Source organism: Mustela lutreola, chromosome 5 (genome assembly GCF_030435805.1).
Source record: "Mustela lutreola isolate mMusLut2 chromosome 5, mMusLut2.pri, whole genome shotgun sequence".
Taxonomy (NCBI): domain Eukaryota; kingdom Metazoa; phylum Chordata; class Mammalia; order Carnivora; family Mustelidae; genus Mustela; species Mustela lutreola.
Genome location: NC_081294.1, coordinates 34,419,478 through 34,431,750, shown reverse-complemented (window position 1 = coordinate 34,431,750; position 12,273 = coordinate 34,419,478). Strand labels below are relative to the sequence as shown.

Here is a 12,273-nt window from a genome sequence, read left to right as displayed (position 1 = left end):
TACTTATATTCATCCTTCTCTTGGCTTCATCACTGCCAGTCCTGACAAAGACAATAATTTACAGATAAATAACGCCTAGAACTTTGTTGTGCAATGCGGTAGCCACTAGCCACATGTGCCTACCGAGCCCTTGAAATGTTCCTAATTCCAACGGGGACATACTGAAGTGTAGAATACACAGTGGATTTTGATCAGTACCAAAAAAGGGAAAACAGTTCATTAATATTTTTGTACTAGTTATATGTCGAAATGCTACCATTTTGTATAAATTGGGGTAAGTAAAATAGATTAAAAATAATTTCACCTGTTTTTTCACTCGTTAATGTGGCTTCTAGAAAATTTGTAATTACATAAGTGGCTTGCATTTGTGCTCGCACTATATTTTTATTGGACAGATCTAGCAGTCGACGAAAAAGAGGGGAATTTCATTGAAAGGTAGTGCATTTCCTGAACGTTTCTGGACGGGAAGAGAAAAGGGAGAAGACTGAAGCCTGGGCACCTTAGGTAAAGCCTACCAGGATAACTAACCTGCCCTGAATTGAAAGGGGCGGGGGAGGGGGTGCATTTTGAGCGTGTTCCTGCTTCCCTTCGCCGCGGCCAGCCGGGCAGGTGGCAGGGGTTGTCCCGGGGCCCTCCTTCCCGACCAGTCCTCCGGCGGCCCGGCGCCGGGTCATTGAGCACACCTGCGCGCCCACGGAGCTGCGCGTCCGCGAACCCTGGCGCTGCCTCCACGCCCCCTCCCCCCGTATTTTTATTTTCCTGGCATCAACCGTCAGTCTCGCACTTCTCTCCTGAGAACCACCGCGTAGGTCGGGCCCGCCTGGGGTAAGCGCCCCTCTCTGGCCTCGGCCGGGCGGCGGGGACGAGATGCTCCCCTTCCCGCCGGGCCCCCGCGGCTAACAGGGCTGTCTGGAGGCCGGGACGCCGCTCGCCGGGCGGCCTGCTGGGCCGCGGCTCCCAGCCGGCCGCGAACCGGAGCAGACGCGGCGGGCGCGCCCGGGGCCTCCGGGCCGCGGGGGGCCGCTGTGACCCGCCTTCGCCCCCGCCGCGCTGAAAGGCGGGGGAGCCGGGTTTTGGGGAGAATCGAAAAGCCGAGGGCAGCCGCGGGGGGCGGGCGCTCCAGCTGCCGTCCGCTCCGCCCGAAGCGCCGAGGAGCCGAGCAGAGGCCCGCAGTCCTCCTCCTCCATGAGGGCCGAGTGAGCGCGGCGGCGAGAGCCGGCCCGCGGCGCCTCCCCCCGCGTCCTCTCCCGAGCGCAGCGGCAGCGGCCCCCGGCGGCGGCGGCGGCGGCGGCGGAGGCGGAGGAGGAGGAGGAGCATGTCGGACGGTTTCGATCGGGCCCCAGGTGCTGGTCGGGGCCGGAGCCGGGGCCTGGGCCGCGGAGGGGGCGGGCCTGAGGGCGGCGGTTTCCCGAACGGAGCGGGGCCTGCGGAGCGGTCGCGGCACCAGCCGCCGCCGCAGTCCAAAGCCCCGGGCTTCCTGCAGCCGCCGCCGCTGCGCCAGCCCAGGACGGCCCCGCCGCCAGGGGCCCAGTGCGAGGTCCCCGCCGGCCCCCAGAGGCCTCCCCGGCCCGGGGCGCTCCCAGGTACGGAGCTGCTCTAGGGGATCCCGTCCTCCTGGGCCAACGCTTCCCCACGGCCCTCCGCGCGCGCCGACCTCGGCGCGCTGTTTCCGCCTACCTCCCCCCCCCCCCCCGGTTCCCCGAAAGCGTTCCCCGAAGGGCCCGGTTGTTAACGGGGTGGGAACGGGCCCGGAAGGGGGTTTGGAAGGTGGCCGCAGGAATCCTTTGTGCGCCCCGGCTGGGGGAGGGGCCCCGTGCGCGGTCTCCGAGTTCTGCCGTCCGGGGAGGAAGTAAGAATCGCCTCCCCCTCCCAGCCCTGGAACGGGAGACCTTAGGCGAGCAACCCCTTCTTTTAACAACCCCGACTCGTTAAAAAAGAAGAAACGAAAAGAAAGCCCTCAAGCATTCATTCAGGAGGCAGGTACGGCCATAGATGAGCTAAAGCAAGTCTATTGTTCTTTTTGCAGGCTCTCTGTATACATCCTGGCGATAACCTTAAAATTCGTGACCGTTCTTGTTTAACCCTTAAAACCCAGCCCTTCTCATTTGGTTTTCCAGTAGATAGTAAGTTGCTCTACAAAGGAATGAATGCGTCTAACACCTCGTTTTTCCTTTCTCAGAACAAACGAGGCCCCCGAGAGCTCCACCTAGTTCACAGGATAATATCCCGCAGCAGAACTTGGAGTCAGCAATGGCTAAACCCCAGGTGGTTGTAGCTCCTGTATTAATGTCTAAGCTGTCTGCGAATGCTCCTGAATTTTACCCATCAGGTTATTCTTCTAATTATACAGTAAGTAGGCCTTTTTACTGCAGTTCTGAGTTAATATTACTGGGATAATGTGGCTATTACTGTATTTCATTAATCAGTATGCTGTGCTTTCTACTACACAAAAATGTTGTGAATCTTTGAACTCCTGAAGAAACAAAACTAATTCAGGAGTATATTTTGCATTTACCATGGTCTAAGTATCAGAATGTAAATTCAGAGTAGACCTTATCTGTTCTCACAGTTGTATTCCCAATGTAGAATACTTCCAGGCTAATACAGGATATAGTTAAGGGCATTGTCGGCATATAAAACTAAGATTTGTGTTCAGACTTAATGGACCATCATCTATAGAATAACGGCCTAGCAAAGCTGATTTTAAATTTGATTTTAGCAAGATAGCTGAATATTCATTGGTAGTTTTAGGGTAAACTACAACATGGTTTTGCTGCAGACTAACTTGAGGTGGGCTTTTTAATGTTACACATCCCGGCTCTGTTAAAACCAGTTTGCTGGTTCTCTCTTTTTTTTTTTTTTTTTTTTTTTTTAAAGATCCTATCTATTCATTTGACAGAGATCACAAGTAGGCAGAGTGGGAGAAGATACAAAGCCCAGTTGGGATCCATAGAAAGGGGTATGTCCTGGGTAAACACATAGCAATCAATGGTATGTAAGTGAGGCAGGAATCATAAGAGGGTTAAAGAAATGACGATACTTTAGCAGAAGTCTTATGTTTCCTGACTTCTTAGTTTTATTGACATTTAATACAGAAGAATGTACATAAAGGTTAACTCAAAGTTTCACGAAGTGAACACTCAGGCAGCCAGCATCCAAATCAAGAAAAGGAACATCATCTACATCCCCCAAACTCCTTCCAACCCCTTCTAATCATTACTACTCTCCTAGGTTAATTACTATCCTGACTTAACAAGTTTTGCCTGTTTTCAAAGTTTGTATAATTGGAGTCTTACAGAGTATCTTTTTCACGCTTTTATTCAACATCTAATCCATGTTGTAGCTCATAGTTGAAGGTGACTTATTCTCCTAGCATTCCATTGTGTGAATATACCATAGTCCCATTTGTCTTTTTATCCTCCTTTGTCTCTTGATAAACGGTTGAGTAGCTTCCATTTTGGGGCTCTTGTGAATAGGGGTATTGGTCTGTCCATGAGTCGGTGGATGTTTGCCCTCATTTCTGTTGGGTACATTCCTAGGAGTGAAATTCAAAGGACATAGGGTAAGCCAACTCTTCTTCTCCTCCCCCGCGCCCCTAGATTTTTCTTTTAAATCTCTGCAGCTAATGTGGGGCTTGAAGTCAGCGCACCCTGGTAACCAGCTTTAATAGTGCCAAATAGTTTTCCAAAGAGACTGTTTCAGTGTACACTGAGTAGTGTGTGATTTTCAGTTGTTCTGCTTCCTTGTCAGCATTTGGGATTTTGTTAAGGTTTGGTGGGGGTGTAGTACCTACTTCTGGTTTTAATTTGTATTTACATGTTAACTAAGGGTGGTACACCTGTTTTGTTACTTCTTGGTGGAGGTGGGAAGGGCAGTGCTTTCCTTCCATTTTTTGGTAGGAAAGGTATGGGAGGGCTATGTTTCCGGTTTCAGAAACTCCATGCATCTTAGACTGCCCAGGAGAAAGCTTTGGGGCTGGGAAGGGTAAAATACAGGCAAGCAGGAAGAGCAGTTGATTTGGGGTGAAAGGGGCTGTCATTCATGTAAAGTAGAAGTGACAACAACTTGGGTTCTTGCCAAAAAGTTGTATTTGGCCCAGGAAAGGAATGATTAGAGAGCTGTGAGTAGTTGAAAAACCAGTAAAGAGTACTTACTTTCAAATAGCCACAAAACTTTTCTGTTTGTCTCCCTGTTCACTTGGGCCATTCTATGATAGGAGGGATGCAATTTTTTTTTCAGAGTTCTGTACCAACTAGTTTACATAGTTCTGCATATTTCAAGTGACTCCTGGGCTACAGAGCAGTGTACTGAGCCACGTTCACTTAACTTTGAGCCATTGTCCTCTGTTAGGCATTCCTTGATACCCTCTACTAGATGAGCTGCTTCTGTGTTCAGTCTGGCAAAGCACAGAGCAGACTGGGAGCCCATGGCTCATGTGTGGCCTATAGTGTATCTACTTTGGCCCTGGTGGGTTTCTTTTTGGGGAGTGTTGGGGGAGCTCCTTTTAATAAGTTAACAACACTTTAATTAGATGTTGCAGATCTCATTTTCTGGTTTCTCTTGAAATCCCAATATGTGGTTGTACTATTTTTTTTTTTTTTTTTTTAACTTACTTACTGAGAAAGAATGGGAGCCTGAGGGGGGGGGGGGGGAGGGACACAGGAAGAGGAAGAGCGCTTCTCAAGCTGACTCTGAGGTGAGCATGGAGCCTGAGGCAGGTCTCCATCTCCCCACCCTGAGATCATGACCTGAGCTGAAATCAAATCATTGCTTACCCGACCAAGCCACCCAGGCGCCCCTGGGCTGTTACTCTGATAGAACAAAAGTGGTCTGGAGCTGAATGGAGGCAGCCCCCTTAGATGGAATGTATGAGCTCTAATTGCTCACTGACTTGTCTCATTTGTTTGTAATCCACCTTGATTCTCTAATCATTCAAGCTTGTTCCCCCTGCTCTAGTGCATTCTCTAGTCTTAATCATTTACCCTTTTACCTCTGTCAGTGCTAAGTATTTTTCTCTGTCCACTTGCTCACAGACTAGCAGTATCCTTGTTTTTCCTTGACTCTTAGGATAAGGTCTTGTTGTGACGGAGACTTTTCCTTGTAGTAGCCATAATTCACTCACTTGTTCAACAGGTAGTTATTTACCATTAGTCAAGCACTGCAGATACAGCAGTGAACAAAACAGACAAAAATGCCTTGGGTCGGGACGCCTGGGCGGCTCAGTTGGTTAAGCAGCTGCCTTTGGCTCAGGTCATGATCCCAGCGTCCTGGGATCGAGTCCCGCATTGGGCTCCTTGCTGGGCAGGGAGCCTGTTTCTCTGCCTCTGCCTGCCATTCTGTCTGCCAGTGCTTGCTCTCTCCCTCACTCTCTCTGATAAATAAATAAAATCTTTAAAAAAAAAAAATAGGTATTTAAAAAAAAAAATACCTACATTTAATACATTAAATGTGTTAAAAATACATTTTTAGGGGTGCCTGGGTGGCTCAGTGTGTTGAGCCGCTGCCTTCGGCTCAGATCATGATCTCGGGGTCCTGGGATCGAGTCCCGCATTGGGCTCTCTGCTCAGCAGGGAGCCTGCTTCCCTTCCTCTCTCTCTGCCTACTTGTGATCTCTCTCTGTCAAATAAATAAAATCTTAAAAAAAAATACATTAAAAAAAATGCCTTGGGTCTGCTTTTATATGCAAGAAAATCTGGTTATCTTTGAGCTGGATCTGTTCTAAAGAATTCGTGCTTTTTTTTTTTTTTTTTTTTTTTTTAAAGATTGAGAGGGCAAGTACAGGGTAGAGGGTCAAGGGAGAGGGCAAGAAATTCCGAAGCAGAATCTGCACTGAGGGCAGAGCTCACCGCAGTGCTCGAGCTCACCACTGAGAGTTGATGACTTGAGCTGAAACCAAGAATTGGCTGCTTAACTCACTGCACCACCCAGGCACCCCAAGAATTCATGGTTCTTTCTAAAAAGGCTTTATGATAGTCTTTTGTTGTGCTTTCTTAAACCTTCCAAAATTTTGAATGCTTTTATCTTAGAGTCCTTCCTCTAATCCAACTGCTAGAATTTCTTGCTTTCCGTGCCTTCTTACCAGGGAGTTGCTGTATCTGTCTGTCCTGCCTATTGCTGCTTCTCTGATGATAAACCATTACATCTTGAATATTTAATCACAGGTCAATTACTAGAACCAAAAATTCTACATAGAAGTTCATAAAGCATTTATTAAGGGGCAGTTGGGTAGCTCAGTCGGTTAAGCGTCTACCTTTAGCCCTGGTCATGATCCCAGGGTCCTGGGATTGAGCCCGGCATTGGGCTCCCTGCTTCACAGGGAGCCTGCTTCTCCCTCTGTTGCTCCCCCTGCTTGTGTTCTCTCTCTCTCTCTCTGTCAAATGAATAAATAAAACCTTTTTAAAAAATGGCATTTATTAAGAGACAGAAATCCCCCTACTACACACACACACACACACACACACACACACACACTCCCAGCATTTTTGTAAGAACACTCCCCTCAAGTTACTGCCTGTTTGTCTTCGGCCTTTCAGTAGTGATGTTCTCCAAGATGTAAAAGTGATCAGTCTTAGTATTTATTTCTCACTGTTCAAACCTCTGGTGACTGATCCCCCTAATTGAATTGGTACTTCCTTTTGTGACCTTTCCTGGTGCTCTTTGGGTCTGAAAATCTGTGCTCTACACCCTCATCCCAGTAGACTTTGACCACAGTATGGTCTTTGCAGTTTAACAAGTCTCAGTGTGTCAGGTCTGGTGCTAGGCGCCAAGGGTACCATTTCAGTCTTTTAGAAGTTTCTCTTTATACAAACTGAATGGTTAAGATACTAATTTTAATTTTTTCCTCTCTGTGCATAGGCTTTCATTCCTGGGATGCCACCATTGTTCTTTCAGATTTCACCTGTGGTATTATTCTGTAGCATTTGCTTCTATGACTACTTTTTTACTTTTTGCTTAGGGCACTGTGGAGGTATTTCATCTTTCCAACCTTTGCAGGTAATTCCTTCTTTGTTCAGACTGTGGTCCTTGCAGTTCTCTTTTTATTCCATTTTATTACCTGCCTTGGTGATCCTATCACCTAGAATCTGACCACTGCCTCCCTGTCTACTGATACCTGAAATCTAATTCTCCCTCTGAACTCCTGGCTGTGTTTCCATTTGTTTTGACTAGTTCATGAAGCTCTCCCATTGAAACTTAAATATTAAAAAGAGTTTATCTTGTGCAAATGTCTTATTTTTTTATATTCTAACTAGCTGCTTAGGCTAAAAATGGTGTGTTGACTCTTATCTTTCACACTCTTGCCCCCTTCAACCCAGTTAACTGAAGTCGCCTTCTTGATTATTCCACCATCTAAGTGATCAGTTTCCTTTTATTCTTGCTGCTTCGGATTCGGGTTCTATCTCTAGCAGTGCTTTCAGAGCATCTTCTGTGAAAAGATGTCCCTCCTAATGTCAGAATTCTAAGAAAAATACATAAAACTTTATTCCTCAGCTTGCAAGCCATCTAACTCCACTTTGAAGACTGACAAAATTTGTATTTGAAAAATCTGGTACTAGAGAAATAAACACATTAGAGTCCTCCTCTTCTGCCCACAATGTGCTGTGCTTCCTTTTGTGCTTAAAACAACAGGTTCTGATGGGGCACCTGGGTGGCTCAGTGGGTTAAGCCTCTGCCTTCCGCTCAAGTCATGATCTCAGCGTCCTGGGATCAAGCCCTGCAGTGGACTCTCTGCTCAGTGGGGAGCCTGCTTCCCCCCTCTCTATGCCTGCCTCTCTGCCTACTTGTGATCTCTGTCTGTCAAATAAATAAATAATAAAATCTTTTAAAAAATCAGGTTCCGATCAATTCCCTGTAGTTGTTTATTTTTGGTAAGCGGTACACCCAGCGTTGGGCTTGAACTCGTGACCTGAGATTGAGTCACCTGTTCCACTGACGAAGCTAACCAGACACCCTCCCTTTGATCAGTCAATCCTCTGTAATGCTTACAATCAGAGCAGCTCTATCCTTTTTTACTTTCAGACTTCAGACTTTTTTTCTTTTAAAGGATTTATTTTAGAGAATGTGCACTCATGTGCACGTGTGAGTTGGGGGAAGGGCAGAGGGAATGGAATTTACAGTGGATTCCCCACTGAGCAGGGAGTCCAACACAGGATTCTGTCTCACAACCCTGAGATCATGAGCTGAGCCAAAATCAAGTCTGATTCTTAACCAGCTGAGCCACCTAGGCATCCCTGGACTTCAAATTTTCTTAAAAGAGAGTTGGTCTTAACTGAAAAGACTGAATTTTTGCCATAGTGAATGACATTCGATACAAACCAGAAATTAATACCTTCAGTTGGGACCTATATGGTTCCTGCTTTTCTCTATCATTAATAGAGACACTATGAGTCTATAAAACTATATATCATAAATGTGTTGTTTTTTTAATCTTTTTTTCTTTTAAAGATTTTATTTGACAGATCACAAGTAGGCAGAGGCAGGCAGAGAGGGAAGAGGAAGCTAAGCAAAGAGCTTAGCTAAGCCAAGAGCCCGCTAAGCCCCGCTAAGCAAAGAGCCCAACGTGGGACTCGATCCCAGGACCCGGAGATCATGACCTGAGCCGAAGGCAGAGGCCTAACTTACTGAGCCACCCAGGCGCCCCTCAAAAACTTGTTTTTAATTGTAAAACTCACATATGTATGTGGCTAATATTAAAGTATATTTAATGTATGCATTTATAATGAACAGGTTTCACAATTTTATTTAAAAAAATGGTCAGTATTCATAATAGGAGCATTTATTTATTCCAGAGCTAACTACTGTTATCCCTTGTCTATTTTTCCAGAGCTTTTCATGGTCTGTTAATCTGTTAAAATTAAACTGTACGAAAACAATGGTTCTGTGTTCTTTTCGTTTAACATATTGGTGATTTCTGTATTGTCATATCTTGTTAGGTGCCTGTAGGATCCCTTATGTGGGTAGAAGGTGGTCTGTTTAACCCTTTCTTTGTTGATAGATTGTTAGATGAAGTTTTGGCAATGAATATTCTCATACATATAGTTGGGTTATAAGCCTTTGTCAGTTACTTGGAGTATAGCATAGAGGTTAGAAGTACAGGATTTGTTCGTGCTGTTCTTCTAACCAGGTGTGTGACTGCACAAATTAAGTTGGTACATGTCCTTTCTTGTTCATATCCTAGCTGCTATGCCTTTGCTCAGTGGTTTTTCCACTGGCTTTCGAGCCAGTTTCCCTGTATTCCCTAAGAACCTACACGATTTCCTCATCTGCCTCATTGATCTTGTTAGCTATCGCCCCATCTTCAGTTTCCCTTTTCTGGCTTTTCTTTCTCAAAGGTGTCAGGTAAGCACCTATCTTCTTGGGGCCTACGAGGTTTCTGGACCCTACAACATAGAAACTCTGTTCTCAGATATTTGTATGGCTGGGTTTTTTGGTTTTACTTTTTTCTTTTTTCTCAGATTATATAACTCTTCAGAATTCTTCCCATTTTTTGTTAATTGTTTAAAGATTTCATTTACTTATGAGAGAAAGTGCAAGAGATCACTGAAGGAGAAGCAGAGCAGCTCTCTGCTGCTGAGCAGAGAGCACAGTGTGGGCCTCGATCCCAGGACCCTTGGATCATGGCCTGAGCCAAAGGCAGGCACTTAAACGACTAAGTCACCCAGGTGTCCCTCTGTTCTTATTTTTTAAAATTTTAATTCCAGTATAGTTAACATACAGTGTTAAATTAGTTTCAGCCCCCCCCCCCTTTTTTTCCATGGTATATCCTAACGTCTGAATCATGTCTTGTGTAATGGAAGATCGGCTCCACTGGAGGAGGATTTTGTCTCCTTGATTTTTGCCAAGACCATACCCCCAGCACCTAGAACAGTATTTGGCACTTAGTATGCACTCAGCAAACGGTTTTGAATGGGTAACCAACGTGACGTAACTGCTCTGTGCTCATTTCTTCCATCTGTGCACAGGGAACAGTAATGTTTCAAAGGTTTTGGGGATTGAGACAGCCCTGCAAAGTTCTTAAATTGTCACATAGTAGACGTGCAATTGGTGGCGATTAGCTTGTTAATTGGAGTATCATCTTACATACCAAGAAGCATAGCTTTTTATCATTCTGCTCTTTTGGATGCTCTTAGGTATAATCCTTAGGTATGAGAATACAGTTATGGCACTGGAATACGTTTTAGTATTTTCCCCAGCAACGTAGAAATTTGTTTAACTAATGCCTTGTGTGCTAGTCACTGGTCTAGAGACGTTTATTCATTAACTCACTTAATCCTCCTTTACACAGCTGTAATGTTTATGATGAATAAATTTGAATTTCATCAATATTAACTTATTTTAGAGTCATTTTTAAAAGTTTGAATTTATTTTTAAATAATCTCTGTAGCCAGTTTAGGGCTCAAACCTGAGATGAGGGGTTCCTTTCTCTGCCAGCTGAGCTAGCCAGGCTCCCCTAGAGTTGAGTCATTTAATTTGGACTGAGTTTTGAGCTCAGACATTTAATCTGTCTGTTTACCTATTCTGCTCAGCAAACACTGTGGGCATGATTCAGGCACATGGATCCTCTCTTACTTGTAATTTTGATAATGGTATTATAGTGAAATATTGGTTTACATTTTCTGAGTTGTCTTGTAAATCTGCCAGAATGAGAAGACAACTTCCTACCCAGTTAGATGGAGTCCTTCTGCTATAATGTAACATTTTGGCCATTGGGCGAGGATGAATGATTCAGTGTGCTTAATTTTATTGAGGAAAATAACATTTTATCATGTGAAGTATTGTTGGTGCTAGAGACTTCTCACTTTAAAGCTGTCTCAGGTTCATTTTATAGCCAGTTGCATGGATTAAAACATTTTTTTTAAAAAACTTTTCATCTATAGGAATCCTATGAAGATGGTTGTGAGGATTATCCTACTCTGTCAGAATATGTTCAGGATTTTTTGAATCATCTTACAGAGCAGCCTGGCAGTTTTGAAACTGAAATTGAACAGTTTGCAGAGACCTTGAATGGCTGGGTTACAACAGATGATGCTTTGCAAGAACTTGTAGAACTCATCTATCAACAGGTAGGTTGACTGATGGCACAGGCCATTCTCACATACTTCCTTAAAGCCCAGGGGTGCTCGTTGCTCCTTCACCTTCACGTGCATAGGCCTCCATACTCTTTAACTCTTTATGGTTCATGGGAGCTTTCAGGTCTCTGTTATATGAGATTACTGTAGCTTGGTGATCCAGATCTAGAGCCAGACTGGAGATTCAAGGCTCTGTACCGGCAGTTGAAAGGAATATTGGGCATTTATGAGAAAGGCTAGGTAAGTATCATACTTTTTTCCTATCTCCCTCTGTTTTTATAGGATCTGAAATTAACAATACACAAGCAGAGTGCAATTTTGTTCTCCTAGGTATTAAATTATATAAGCACTTTTGGAGTATGGGAGGAAAAAAAGAAAATCATGGGAGAACTTTCTTCCTTCATAAAGAAGTCACTCCAAAAAAAAGCCAGACCATAAAACACTGTCTTGAGTTTTAACATTTATGCTTATGTTTATTTTAAATTTCCATTGATTTCCATCTTAATCCCATACATCCAGTGTCAGTCTAGATTGTTCAAACCTAAATTTTGTGTGATGCTAGCATATTGGTCTGTTACACACTAATGCTATTTTCAGGAGGAACAATGGTCAGAGCTGGATTTTTTTTTTTAAGATTTTATTTATTTATCTGACAGAGATCACAAGTACGCAGAGAGGCAGGCAGAGACAGAGAGGAAGGGAAACAGGCTTCCCGCTGAGCAGAGAGCCTGACTCGGGGCTCGATCCCAGGACCCTGGGATCATGACCTGAGCCGAAGGCAGAGGCTGTAACCCACTGAGCCACCCAGGTGCCCCAGAGCTGGATTTTTGAAGACAAATTTAAGGGCACTGTTTGAAACTGACCAAAAACAGTAGGAGATAAAATACACTTAAGTTTATATTTCTATTTAAGACGTCACTGAAAGAGCAACTTGAATTTGGAATATATTGAAGGGTGATTATGATGGCAGGTAATTTTCATCCCAGTTAATGTTTCATTTGACTACCTTTACGACTTGTTCTGGATAGTTCCTGGACCCCTCAGTATGACCTGGCCAACTCTCGGGTTTCTCAACATGCTTGAGATTTTAGGAGTATAGAATTGTTCCATTTGTCCTGATGCCTACTTTGGGCCCTTAAATGGATTGCAAAGAAATATGAGAAGAAAATGGGAGAAATTGTTAATGCTTTTCTAATTTCTCTTCTAT

General features: G+C 44.6%; 1 protein-coding gene across 3 annotated transcripts in view; it reads left to right on the top strand.

The window, feature by feature from the left end:
* Positions 1-1,020: 1,020 nt before the first annotated feature.
* Positions 1,021-12,273, top strand: part of PAIP1 (poly(A) binding protein interacting protein 1) — a 31,214-nt gene continuing 19,961 nt past the window's right edge. The window contains exons 1-3 of one of the 3 annotated variants that reach the window (XM_059173930.1): positions 1,021-1,583; positions 2,180-2,349; positions 10,875-11,060. In XM_059173930.1, the coding sequence (XP_059029913.1) occupies positions 1,316-1,583; positions 2,180-2,349; positions 10,875-11,060 (624 nt within the window). In that variant the 5' untranslated portion in view covers positions 1,021-1,315. The remainder of the gene's footprint in view (positions 1,584-2,179; positions 2,350-10,874; positions 11,061-12,273) is intronic. The other 2 variants (XM_059173931.1, XM_059173932.1) reach the window with 2 other exon arrangements.